At 29.7% G+C, this 12,492-nt stretch overlaps 2 protein-coding genes across 2 annotated transcripts; both read right to left on the bottom strand.

Annotated features, from left to right (window-relative positions):
* Positions 1-996: 996 nt before the first annotated feature.
* Positions 997-3,728, bottom strand: LOC148195602 (uncharacterized). The gene is made up of 5 exons (XM_088093908.1): positions 3,491-3,728; positions 3,357-3,406; positions 2,303-2,408; positions 2,159-2,217; positions 997-1,285 (listed from the first exon to the last, which is right to left on the bottom strand). Exons 1-5 carry the CDS (start codon positions 3,584-3,586, stop codon positions 1,234-1,236), a joined length of 363 nt encoding a protein of 120 aa, XP_087950034.1. The 5' UTR covers positions 3,587-3,728; the 3' UTR covers positions 997-1,233.
* A 2,735-nt stretch (positions 3,729-6,463) lies between these two features.
* On the bottom strand, positions 6,464-11,752 carry LOC124826190 (uncharacterized). Its single transcript, XM_047298955.2, has 4 exons — positions 11,598-11,752; positions 10,163-10,289; positions 9,974-10,046; positions 6,464-7,367 (listed from the first exon to the last, which is right to left on the bottom strand). The coding sequence occupies exons 1-4, from the start codon at positions 11,623-11,625 to the stop codon at positions 7,095-7,097; spliced, it is 501 nt and encodes a 166-aa protein (XP_047154911.2). The 5' UTR covers positions 11,626-11,752; the 3' UTR covers positions 6,464-7,094.
* Between the last annotated feature and the right edge of the window lie 740 nt (positions 11,753-12,492).

Genomic DNA, 12,492 nt, shown 5'->3' with positions numbered 1-12,492 from the left:
ATCTGAAAATAGATGGTTGGATTCTTTGTGAAGATTCAATTCATGATTATGTGTATGAAAAGATCTTCGCTGTGAAAGACAATCCACTTCACATATCACATTCACTAAGTCTCCAAAAGAAGAATTAGTTTATGTCTTTCAGTTCAAGGATACCTTCAAAAGAAGCAAAGCACCATACTTTCCGAAGGACTAATGCACCAGAACATGATTCAATACTCTAATGTGCAAACTCTCTTATTAAATTATATAACTGGCTTTTCATGTACTTAAAATTGCATACCATACATAGCAAAAGATAGGTTATTGCTTTCTTCATACCCACAATTATTCTATAATTCATTTCATGTATTTCGAAATTTCTGTTTTGAAAATCTTATTCTGAAAAATTTGTTCTAAAAAGTTTTCAGAACATGTAGTCCAGAAGTGACTTTTTCCAAGGATGAAAATGGTCATTTAGAAAATTTTGGGGGTAAACAGAAATTGTGCGGGTGCAGAAAATAAAAGCCCAAAAGATGTTAAAAATGATATATTGATAAATGGTATAAAAGGACAAACCAACAGCAACATAATCTTATTGTATACCAAGGGAATCCAAATGGACAACCAAATTGACACAGAACAACAATGTTTTAGAGCTTAAAGATTCATTCATAACAGTAGATGACACTATCTTGCTTACACTCTGCTAATTATATTCAAACTATATCATCATGACTTCTATCTGATTAACAATACAATGTTTTTATACTCAAAATAGAAACAAACATTTGATCATGATCACTAAGTTCAGAGGGTAATTTTGTTTATTTGTAATGTTGGTTTCAAACACCAATTAATAGTTTTTTTTTTAAAAAAAATAGAAGGTAAATTGGCACTTAAGGAGGATGTTCTAAACATCAACATTGGGAGGTTAAAATTTCTAGCTATACTCAAACCCTTTAGAGTTATTGCTCAAAATGCATTAAGGATGAGAGCATAAGAGAAAGTAGAAACATATCAAGAAAAGCCATTGAGAGTTCAATAGGATAACCAGATTGTGCCTTTGACAATGATCATTGGTGGATTAAAAGCTGAGAAGATACACAGGATGAAGAAACTAATACACTATATAGCCTCAATAATCTTGAAGAGTTAAAAACTATGACACTCAAGGACATTTTCTCTATTCTAAATTTAGCAAGGAGTATGAAATTCGCCAAATCTTCAACCTTCAGTTCAGAATTTTCATGATGATTAGTTGCTAAAGGAACCCTTCACACCCTCAAGGCTCTCCCCCAAGGACGACCTGCAAGGTAAACAAACAACAATGCTTAGACTAAACTTCATCCACACATGCCATGTAGCTCTCTCAACATATCAAGGTTCAATTATAATAAATTTCTTAACATGAACAAAATAAAATTGATTAAAAGGGTAAACATGAATCAAACATATTTTCTTATTTAACTTCAAATCAACCAATGGCTCTTGTTGCCTGTCATCCAACAACCTATATCAGCACTAAAACTAGAATCAGAGACAACTTCAAATCTCTGTCCATTTTAGACAACACAACACTGCAGAAAGAAACTCGTTAAATTTTCTAGCCTAAAGCCAAGGATGAATGATATATTATCCACTGTAAGTGTATGCTAATTGTTGTTTCCACTATGAACATTCAAGTTGTCATTGACAACCTAAAAATATCTTTTAAATTTTGTTATACAGTTGAAGTTTTCTTTATTATAATAGTCATCCGCCCAAACATATCAGGGTTCTTCAATTTACTAGCCCTCCAAAATCAGATAAAACTTCAAAATAACAATATGTGACATTCCTAAGAAACAATGATCTTGTGAGATCCATTTCTCACTATCCCTACTCTCAATAATCAATGTACAAACACATGAATCCCAACCAAACAATAAAACTAAAGTTAACTAATAAAACTGATTAATGATCCAACTTATTTACTTCCCTAGGCTCTATGTTGATTACTTGGCTTAACCATACAAGCAAATTATGTGTCCTATTTACGGTTTTGGGAATTCAATTATTTGTTACAATAATGGAGAAAGAACCACAACTAAATGTAAGATCAAAGTCCATGCATTGCAAAACTTCAACCCTTCCAATATCATAAAAATTCCAAGCATCGAGTTGCAGAAACTATACATACTTATGCATGCAGTATTTGTACTCTTGACTGCGAATCAAGTCTTTTTCTCCCTCTTCAAGCTACAAAAAAAAATTCAATTCAATTGAAAAAGGTATCTGATCTGAACTCTATTGAAAAAGGTATCACACGAAGAGATTGCCTCACCGGGTCACTCTCATAGATGAGCTCATAACAAGCTGGTGAAAGGCATCGCAGAGCACAATTCTCCCTTGCTATCGCTGATGATTTGCACGACCAACCCCACAACCCACTAACCACAAAAAGAAATAATCATAAATGTGGATCAATAGTTTCCAAACATCACATTCACTCCCATTAAATTTGTAAGAAAAAAAAAGCCAGTTAAGAACACCAACCAATATCTACAAACAATAGCACTAAACTTGAAGCAGAAATGGTTCAGTTATAATGCTAAAAGAAATGAGTCAACTGGGATGAATCTATACCAACAAGAGTTTCTGATTATCAAAAAATTTTACAAACCAATTAAATATTCCAGAAATAAGAACCAGAGCAGAAACAGGAAAACCAAGGGCATTTAGCTATATATTTCAGCCTAGCTCTGAACACACTTTTAGTTATAATGGTACAAAGGTTAATAACAAATTTAGAAAATATACAATTTAGTCCTGAAAATGTGTTACCTACTATGGTCCTCCAACCACCAAAGTTTCTTCTATGGAAATTAATCCTCAAAATTCTCAGTTTGCTATCAAATTCAGTCTAGCCAAATCGCTGTGAAATTTACTCTTCCCAGATTCTCAAATTTCTATTAAAGTCCCTCTACCTAAAGTCTCAACTTGCTATCGTATTCACTCCATCCAAATTCTCAACTTGTTATTAAGTTCGATGCCCAAATTCTCAAATTGACACCAAATTTACCCAACACAAATTATGAACTTGCTCTCAATTTCAACGTCACTCTACTGAAATTCTCAACTTGCTATTAAGTTCGATGCCCAAATTCTTAAATTGACATCAAATTTACCTAACACAAATTATGAACTTGCTCTCAATTTCAAAGTCACTCTACCGAAATTCTGAACTAGCTAACAAGATAATAATCCCTTTGGATACGGATTTTGCATAGACAAAACTTTTGGGACCAATAAAACAAGTGTAACATCATTAAACATCAAAATGTAATTCACTCTAAAAGACATGTTCTACAACCCAATTTGTTAGATATTTTGAGAACCTGTCAATATCAGCATAGCACTGAATCTTGTTCTTCCTGACTTCAGTATCCTGCCAGATACCCAGATATTAAAATCAATCGGAAAACGAAAAGGGTAACAGAAAACGAAAAAAGAAAGAGGGATAGAGGCTTACGGAGATTGGGTGAGAAGACTTGGCAAGGAGTGTTGGGCAAAAGAGTGAGGATATTAAGAGAAGAGACAGGAAGAAATTTGGTGTTGCAATCAGCATTCTGAAAGTGATTGTTGTGTGAAAATCAAAGAACAATCAAAAAATTCCAAACTTTTGATGAAAACAAGCAAAGCTAAATCAATCAAGCAATGACAGTGGCTAAATGCCTTATTCCACAAAACAGGTTTCACAGTGACAAGATCTTTGCAGTACAGTGTTTTATCCATTATTTAGGATCATTTATAATTACTGATAAAGAAAGATTTTAATATTTTTTTAGAATACAGATTTTTATAAAACAATACTTATCATGAATAACAATTATTTATTGTTAATAATAAATTTTTGTTACCACTTCTTAATTTATACATTCTTATAAATACATATTGTTATTTATAAATAATTATATTTAAATATCATGCATTTATAATATTATAAAGGTTAATAAAAATATTTATTTTTATAATTATTTTTTAATTAGCTTTTATAACTTTGATATAAATTTGAATGGTAATTTTTATTTTAATAACTATTATAATATCTAGTTTTCTAGATTTTCATTATCATAATAAATAAATAAATACACAGCGATATAGTTATGTATTTCCGATAGTTATTATAAAAAAGTGGTACTACTATAATCTGTTACTTCACTTTCTTTTAAGATATTAGAACAGATTAATACTATATTAGTTGTATTTATGATAAAATGGATAAATTAAATATGTCAAAACATGATTTTTTACAAACGAAGGTGTGACAAGAATATATAAAAAATATCTACTATGATATTTTCTTTTCTTTCTTTTTTATATAGAATTACTTAAAATTGATAAAAAAAATTAATTTCTTATGTTTTAATTTTACATCAATAAAAAAATTAAATTTAATCTAAAGAAATTCATTATAAACATTGTCATCATCAATAAAACTAACTACCTATTTCAACATTAAAAAAATGAGTTTTGACCAAAAAAATAAAAGTTTCTAATTGAAGATATACGTTGCAATACAACTTTTTTTACAAGAAAAACAAAGTAATATATATACATATACATATATATATATATATATATATATATATATATATATATAATATTATTACTTTAATATTGTTTTACTATTTTTGAACAAAAATTATTTTCGATTTACATTTTAATTTTTTTTATTTCTTTCAATTCAAATATTAATCAAACAATTCGATATGATCATTTCTTTTTATTTTTTTTAATGGTATGTATAATCATTTATAAAATAGTGTATAATAATGATTTTAAAAGATGATATTTTATTCTTTAAAGTGTAAGACATATAATTTTTATTAATCGAGTTTTATTTTATAAAAATCATAAATTTATTTTTAAATCCTTATATATATATATATATATATATATATATATATATATATATATATATATATGACTTATTATCGGTTTGAATATTAGAAGTAAAAGTCTTAATAATGAGTTTATATATTTATTCAAAGTTCAAACCAAATTAAGTTTACTTTTTGCTTTATATCGAGTCACTTTAATATTTTGAGTTGCATGTGATCCTCTAATCCATGCATGTGACTCATAATAATTTAAAGTGAATATGTTTTATATGTGGTCATTTAGGTATATTCAATTTTTTTATTTGAGTTACTAGAGCAATTAGAAGCTACTAAAGTTTTTATGCGTGATTATTTTTTGTTGTATGAATTGATATGTTGAGTGTTGATGAATTGGTACAATAGATATTAATATATGATATTGGTTGAAGTAGCTTTAAATTTGTGATATGCATATAAGTTATGATTGTTGAACAACCTACGATCTGTCATTTTGGTCAATTTAGTCTACCTAAGGTATTTTGAACTTTGTATGTATGTTATTTTTGAACTAAAAAACATGTAAAAGTTATTAAATGGACCAAATAGGTGATACGATACATATGTAGAGTTTATGGTTTTGTGTAGACTTATTGGGCAAGCAAGTCGTTCACTGGAAAAAATGAATTTAACTAAATTCAGTGAGCTCAAACGGGCTCTCTCGTTGGTTGAGAAAGGACTCGTTGGGTAAGCTTAATGGAACCAGCTCCTAGTGGTCCTAGTCACTGAGCGAGTGAACCTTTCACTAGAAAAGAAATTTTTTGAAAAAATTAATAGGTCCGAGAGTGACTTGTTCATTGGGTCCTAATCTCGCTAAGCAAACATATCTTTAGGAATGTCTCGCTAAGTGAGAAAAGGATTCACTAAGCAGGTCTTAGTTTGAATTAAGATTAAACTCAAAGGTTGGGTTGGATAGAGTCAATTGTTTTATGCAATAAATCTACTAAGTATGATCTCTATAGCCAACAATTTCATTCTATAAAATGTGCTTAGTTTATCATTATTGTGTTTAATGTGTATGATGTATGAATATGATTATTTTGAGGGAATTTGTCATCTTGTATATTGATTAATTATTGTGTTTAATGCATGAATATGATTATTTTGAAGAAATTTGTCATCTTGTATAATGATTAATTATTGTGTTTAATGTATGAATATGATTATTTTAACTTAAAATTTATAATTATTTTACAAAATATTTTTGAATAATTATTTTACAAATTATTTTTTAAATATATAAAAAAATATTTAATTATACCTATTACATCTTTTACTAACTTTCTACTTACTTTCAAACACTCAATTTAAGTAACCTCACTTTACATTCTCTTACCTTTTATTTTCTTCCTTTTTCACTTGCTAATCCAAACACATTCTAAAATTAACTTTTATTTATCCTTACCACACTAAAAAGAAAATAAATAAAATTATAAACATATTATTATGATTTGTACACTCATAAGGTAGCGTTGACCCAAATGAACTTTCATTTCAAACATATTTTTCAGTCAGATAAAGCTCATTATAGGAACCAAGATATTAGAGATGAGTCATCGTAAAAATGAAAGAAATGGTGATAGATAATAATTGTATACAATTTGATTTAACAGAGTTTATTATTTACATGCATATTACACAACCTTCCACAGAAAAATCAAAATCAAGAATTGGTTTATTATCCAAAATGCAAAACATAATCATTGATTTAATCAAGGATTAACTATGCTTTTATCCCTAAATTATAATATGATTTTGATTTTTGTTTCTATCTCAAATTTTGATCATGTTAGATCCTTGTATTTAAGAAATGCATGAATATAATTCTTCTCACCCAATAATGTTAATTATATTTTAGCATGAAAAACTACAAATCACGTTAGATTTTTTAAGACGTTGACATGAAAAGATCTTATGGATTGCATCTAATGTGATTTGTAGTTTATCACGTCAAAAAACAATTAACGCTAATGGACAAAAATTATTACATATATGTCTTTCTTTAAGTATAAGGACATAACAAGATTAAAGTTTGAGAGAGGGAAAAAACCAAATTTGCCTTATGGCTTAGGAATAAAAACATAGTTAACTCTTTTATCAATTGCCATTTTATATCTAACATGGATACAGTTTCAATCCTATGTACAGAATCAAGAGAATTCGAGCATTCTTTGTGAAAGACTTGATGAGCAATGGCTACAGTGAAGAACTTTGAGCCTTTTTCTGGAACCACACAGCTGCAATGGTTACAAGGGAAGCATAAACTGAATTCGGTATCTTCTTCACCACTTTCCCAACATATGGAACACCCTCAGTGGCTCTCTTTGTTGCCACTGCAACTGTTGGTGCTACAACCATAGTGACAATAAGTTTTTGGCTAACAACAGTGAATGTATCAGCTGTCATTTGCAGGATGAAGTCGAAAAATTCTTCACGGTCAATATCCCCATCAAGGTTGATATCACATTTCTGCAAATTGTTATATGAATCACACTTAGTTCCAACAAACTAATAATTATAGTATACATAAAAAAAAAAATCAAATCTAGTTGAAGTAGAATGATAAATTCTGTTGGTCTGAACAAAGTTGTCTTTGTACATTTAGCTTGTTTTAAGAGTTGAATTTTAACGTAGTTAAGCATAACAAAAAGACCATTTTGAAGAAAAATGAAAAGGTGCCTCTCAATTCCTAGCACATGATAAATTTTGTCTGTTTGTTGATTCTTATTAAAAAAAAGGGTAAATCAAGTACATGATAAAGAATAGTTAGCTTCTTGCAAATAAAGTGAAGCTCTAATGGGAAGTGCAGAACCCATCTGATAAATTGCAAGAGAGGCATGTCCAGCACAATAGTCACACTCAGAAATTTAAAAACCAGAGTGTCTTATGCACTTCTACAAAATAACAGAATTTAAGAATCCACATTTCCAAAAATTACATTTGTATTCCAATGATTTTCACAGTATTGAAACTATTCAATAGCAGTGCTGAATCACTCTGTGACTATATCTTTGAAATGTGATGTGGAATGAATTCATGGTTCTTAAGGTACTTCTGCATGATCTTCACCCCAGGTAAAGTTGATCTTCTTTACTTTACCCAAGTCTACTCACGTGATTTATGAAATTGAAATATCTTGTTCAGTTTTCTCTTATAATGCAGAAGATGCAACCTTACACAACAATACTGACAAAGTATCTTACTACATTCCCCCTAACCACACTGATAACCTTCTTAAGATACAAATCAGTACCTTCCAGGCAGAACGATAATAAACATGACTCGGAAAATTATAAGAAATTTGTCAATGTTTGAACCCATCAAATTTCAAGATATTCTTCTTGTGTTCCAATACAACAAAATATTTCACATCTCATAATAGCTGAATACTCTCACCCTCGAATCTATCTAGACACCATTTTACAGGAACAAAACCGTGATAGATCACTGAACACCAAAACGAACAATACTTTGAAGATAATGACCTTATTGACACTTGCAAACTTCTAGTTAAAACACTCTGACTTTTTAGTTAATGTTTTGTGATGTATTCCCATCCACCATTAGTTTTTAAAATAGTATTAAAATGTATGAACTTCTTTGGGATTGAAAACTCACTTATTCAATGAACACTTTAGCTCAAAGTTAGTAGACAACTCAAACCACACCACAAACATTGGTCTTTGAACCAAAGTAGTCAGTTATGTTATTCTGCCCACAGATTATAGTTTGTCATACACGCTACAAGTCCCTGATATTTAGGCTATGTCTGAGTTGATGAAAGAAGATATAATGTTATGTTAAGTTGTTTGAATTGGTAAGATGAGTATGAAAAGGAAATTAGTGCAACCTACTCCATCCTAGTTCATTATTTACCTTAACTTTTCTTTCTCCCCCAATTTGAGAGGAATGAGAATATTTTTTCAGTATATCTTACATTCCATTATGTTCCATAAAATCATTCTACTCCATTACATTATGTTCCATAAAATCATTCTACTCCATTCCATTCCAATCCATCTCTTCCATTATGTGACACATGATGATAGAATAGTCTTTGTTACCAACTGTCGATCATTGCCTCACAAACCCTCTGCAAATTCAGAAACATGAAGTTTCTCCACAAACACAAATCATCATTACACTTGTGCTAGTTTAATACTAAATTAAGAGGAGAAATATTATTTTTCACATAGTTTGAGACTGTTAGGATATAGGGTATTTGGGATATAAGGGTATAATGGGAAATGGGATTCCTCTACCTTCTATCCTAATCCCATTTCCCATTATACCCTTATATCCCCAATACCCTATATCCTAACAGAGACACTGCAGGGCAGGAAGTCTTTTCCTGACATTGGATAATAGCCCTTGTGATCCAATTCTATTAATTGTTGAATTGCAATCACAAGTGTTTAACAATGGCAATTTTACTGAGTAACAATGTCTACAGACTGCAGTATTTCTTCCTTCCAAGTTACATGACACCTTTATGTACAAATTTCCCAATTCACTTAGATCAAACCAATTAGTTAAAATACAACCAATACGAGCAGAGGTGAAAACAGGGAAACCAGAACGTTGAAGTCCTTCTCAAATTCTATGCTCAGATTCATTACTTGACTTTCACTTTGAGATATGTTGTAATACGATGACGATTTATATATCTTGACTTGAAACATGCTTTAATACGACGAAGATTTTCATTTGCCATTTTGAATTCCTCTCATTATCACTTTCACTTTCACCAAGTATGCACTAAACCATAAATACATCTGACATGGTTATCTCTCAAATTAACCAAAACTCTAACAAACAATTTATCAGATGAAGCAGGATTACTACTTGTATTTAGATGAAGCAGGATTACTGCTTGTATTTAAACTCTCCTCTGTTATGATAATGGAAAACCTGAATTAGTAATATATTATTAAAAAGTTAAAAAAGGTATTCAGTACATAACATGATTATAAGAAAAAGCGCCATAGCTTAGATTGGTTTCAACTGTGTAAAACTTTTACATATATAAATAAATAGAGTACCTAGTTTGATCTCATTATGTCACAATAAAGTACCTCTTTGACTTCTTTGACTCTGGCTTTTGATGGAGGGTCAAAATGGGGACCAGGTATATACTTGTTGATATCACTATAACATAGAAACAGGTCTCTTTTAGAAGAAATAATCAAATTTATTCAGTAATTGAAAAACATATTATCAAGGCCACCAAAATGTCAAAAACAATAATGAAGCAGCCTTCTTACTTGTACACGAGTAAGACAGCAATATACAGATCTTCAAAACTCAACTTATCACTTTCCTTTTGATTCTGTACTTTTTCAAAAACTCGATCTGTTATCTTTCTTATTTGCCTTTTCCTCCACTCCTTACCTGTGTAAAATGCATAGCTATTAAACATTAGAAATTGATCACTATAACATGACCACACAATTGTGTGCTATTTTTAATATGCCGTATCTTACATATGCAAGAATGTCAATATACTTAATGAAGGCGATAAAAAATGCATTATCATTAAATCATGTTACCTGATGCTCATGAAGAGTGAACTAGGAAAGTTTTCAACCATCAAAGAGTGGATTCGTAGAAATACCAATTATGCAGAACAGAATCATTAATAATTTAGGGGTTTGTGATAACCTTTACAAATTTGAAAGATTCAGTAAGTAATATCAAGTTCATTTCTTCAGCCTGAATTTATGCTACTTGAATACTAACATCTTTGGTCTAGCTGTTAAAAACCACTTCGTAAAAATCAAGTGTTCAATACTTGAATGGAGACCCTAAAATTACAGCAACTTTTCTTGCTTTCATACTTTCTCATCCTTTTTCTCCTTATTTCCCATCTATCATTTTTCTCCTTGTTTTCTCTTTAACTGGTTTTATTTCTATCCTACATCACAAGTTGGGTTACATAACCAAATCCAAATATCTATTTAGTATTCTATCAGTCTTGGCTTTCTTGTCCTGTGTAATCTTACACATCTAAACTTCACACATTCTTGCCATCAAATCACAGCCTTTGTTGCACACACGGAACAAATGATGCCACTGACCACAACTTATCCCAAAATGGCTTAACTTTTAGACTTGAAAAGCAAAGCATCAGACACCCCCAAAGCATGATTCAAAAAATAAGCAACCCCTGTAATAGGATTTACATAAATTCCCAATTCAAAAGCTTAATTTCCAGCAGAAACCAAACATAAGGGTTTGAACAGCTTGAACACCTATCTTGTTACTACTTTACCAGATTTATCACATTCAAATTTAATCCACACCCCACTTGAAAATCACAACCATTTCTTTCAAAAATACCATATTTGGTACAGCACGAAATCCCAACTTCCCCAATTTCATACTTTCCATAGCACAACATGGCAATAAATTCAATCACAGTGAAGCCTACTACTCATTCAGGACATAACTGGGGTTATATATGTATAAAAAACAAATATATTTTCAAGCTTCAAGCTTTTGATTTCTTCTTATTATTAATTAATACTTGGTCCACTGTCTAAACGACCCTTGATTGTAGGCACAGAAGGAAAATTTCAAAAACAGAGAAAGAGAAGATAAGAGAACAAATGAAAAAGATGCAGGAACTGAAAATCAGGAAATGGAAGGAAGAAAGAAGAAGGTAAAACAAGAAGAAATGAGAAGGGAAATAAGGAATACCATCTAACTTGTCAAATACTTGTCCCATGCTGTGATACCACAAACAAGTCTCTCAGATATGAACCTTTGTCTGCGTGGTTGTGGTGATAGATTTAAGGCACAATAATATATACTATGAAATCAAACTTACGTTAATCCTTTGCAGAATCTAAAATCAGACATCTCATCATTTTGTTTTTGTTTTCTTTTTTCCATCGAAAACAAAACATATTTTCATCTATCATCTTATTTTGTTTAGATTTTTTTTAAATGTTTGAAAATTTGTATTTTTATTTCTGAAATTTTTGTTTATTACATCAGTTTGATCGTTCTCTTGAAATACTATACGAAGAGTATTAATTTTGATTGGTATAAAAATATTTGTTATAAATTCATTTATCATGATAAATTAAAAAGTGAAAATTTTAATATAATAAAAAATTTAAGAAATCAAAGTAAAACATTTAAATATTAAATTTTGATAAAGATATTGACTTTGTCACACAAATTTTTTCATTTAATCCCTTTTATTTTTAAATAAATTCTGCATAAAATTCTCTTACTCAATGATTCTCCAGTGAGTTTTTTCTTCGTAAAAATCAATTAGGAAAATTTATTTTTAAATAAATTCTGCATAAAATTCTCTTACTTAATGATTCTCCAGTGAGTGTTTTCTTCGTAAAAATCAATTAGGAAAGTTAAATGTTCGAATAAAAAGTCATGATGTTTTCTAAGACTATAATCACAATTAAGTATAAATGATAAATATCAAACACATTTTTGTATTAAACTAATTATTAATTATATTTATGAATATCAAGCATTTTTGTAATAGTGTGAGGAAATAATTATAATTGTGATTAAACTGTGATTGTGTTATAATTAAATTAATGATAAGTAAAAATTGATTATAATT

Source organism: Vigna umbellata, chromosome 7, assembly GCF_029865625.1.
Source record: "Vigna umbellata cultivar VRB3 chromosome 7, Vumbellata_1.0, whole genome shotgun sequence".
Lineage (NCBI taxonomy): Eukaryota > Viridiplantae > Streptophyta > Magnoliopsida > Fabales > Fabaceae > Vigna > Vigna umbellata.
Note: the sequence above shows the minus strand (reverse complement) of the source record. Positions and strands in the feature narration are given on the sequence as shown.

Excerpts from the sequence above, each read along its gene's own strand:
- LOC124826190 (XM_047298955.2), bottom strand. The coding sequence starts at position 11,625 with ATGGGACAAGTATTTGACAAGTTAGATG. Across the intron at positions 10,290-11,597 it reads AGTATTTGACAAGTTAGATG|GTAAGGAGTGGAGGAAAAGG; the intron begins GTATTCCTTATT and ends CATTTTACACAG. Across the intron at positions 10,047-10,162 it reads GCTGTCTTACTCGTGTACAA|TGATATCAACAAGTATATAC; the intron begins GTAAGAAGGCTG and ends TCTATGTTATAG.
- LOC148195602 (XM_088093908.1), bottom strand. The coding sequence starts at position 3,586 with ATGCTGATTGCAACACCAAATTTCTTCCTGTCTCTTCTCTTAATATCC. Across the intron at positions 3,407-3,490 it reads AGTCTTCTCACCCAATCTCC|GATACTGAAGTCAGGAAGAA; the intron begins GTAAGCCTCTAT and ends GGTATCTGGCAG. Across the intron at positions 2,218-2,302 it reads TCATCTATGAGAGTGACCCG|CTTGAAGAGGGAGAAAAAGA; the intron begins GTGAGGCAATCT and ends TTTTTTTTGTAG.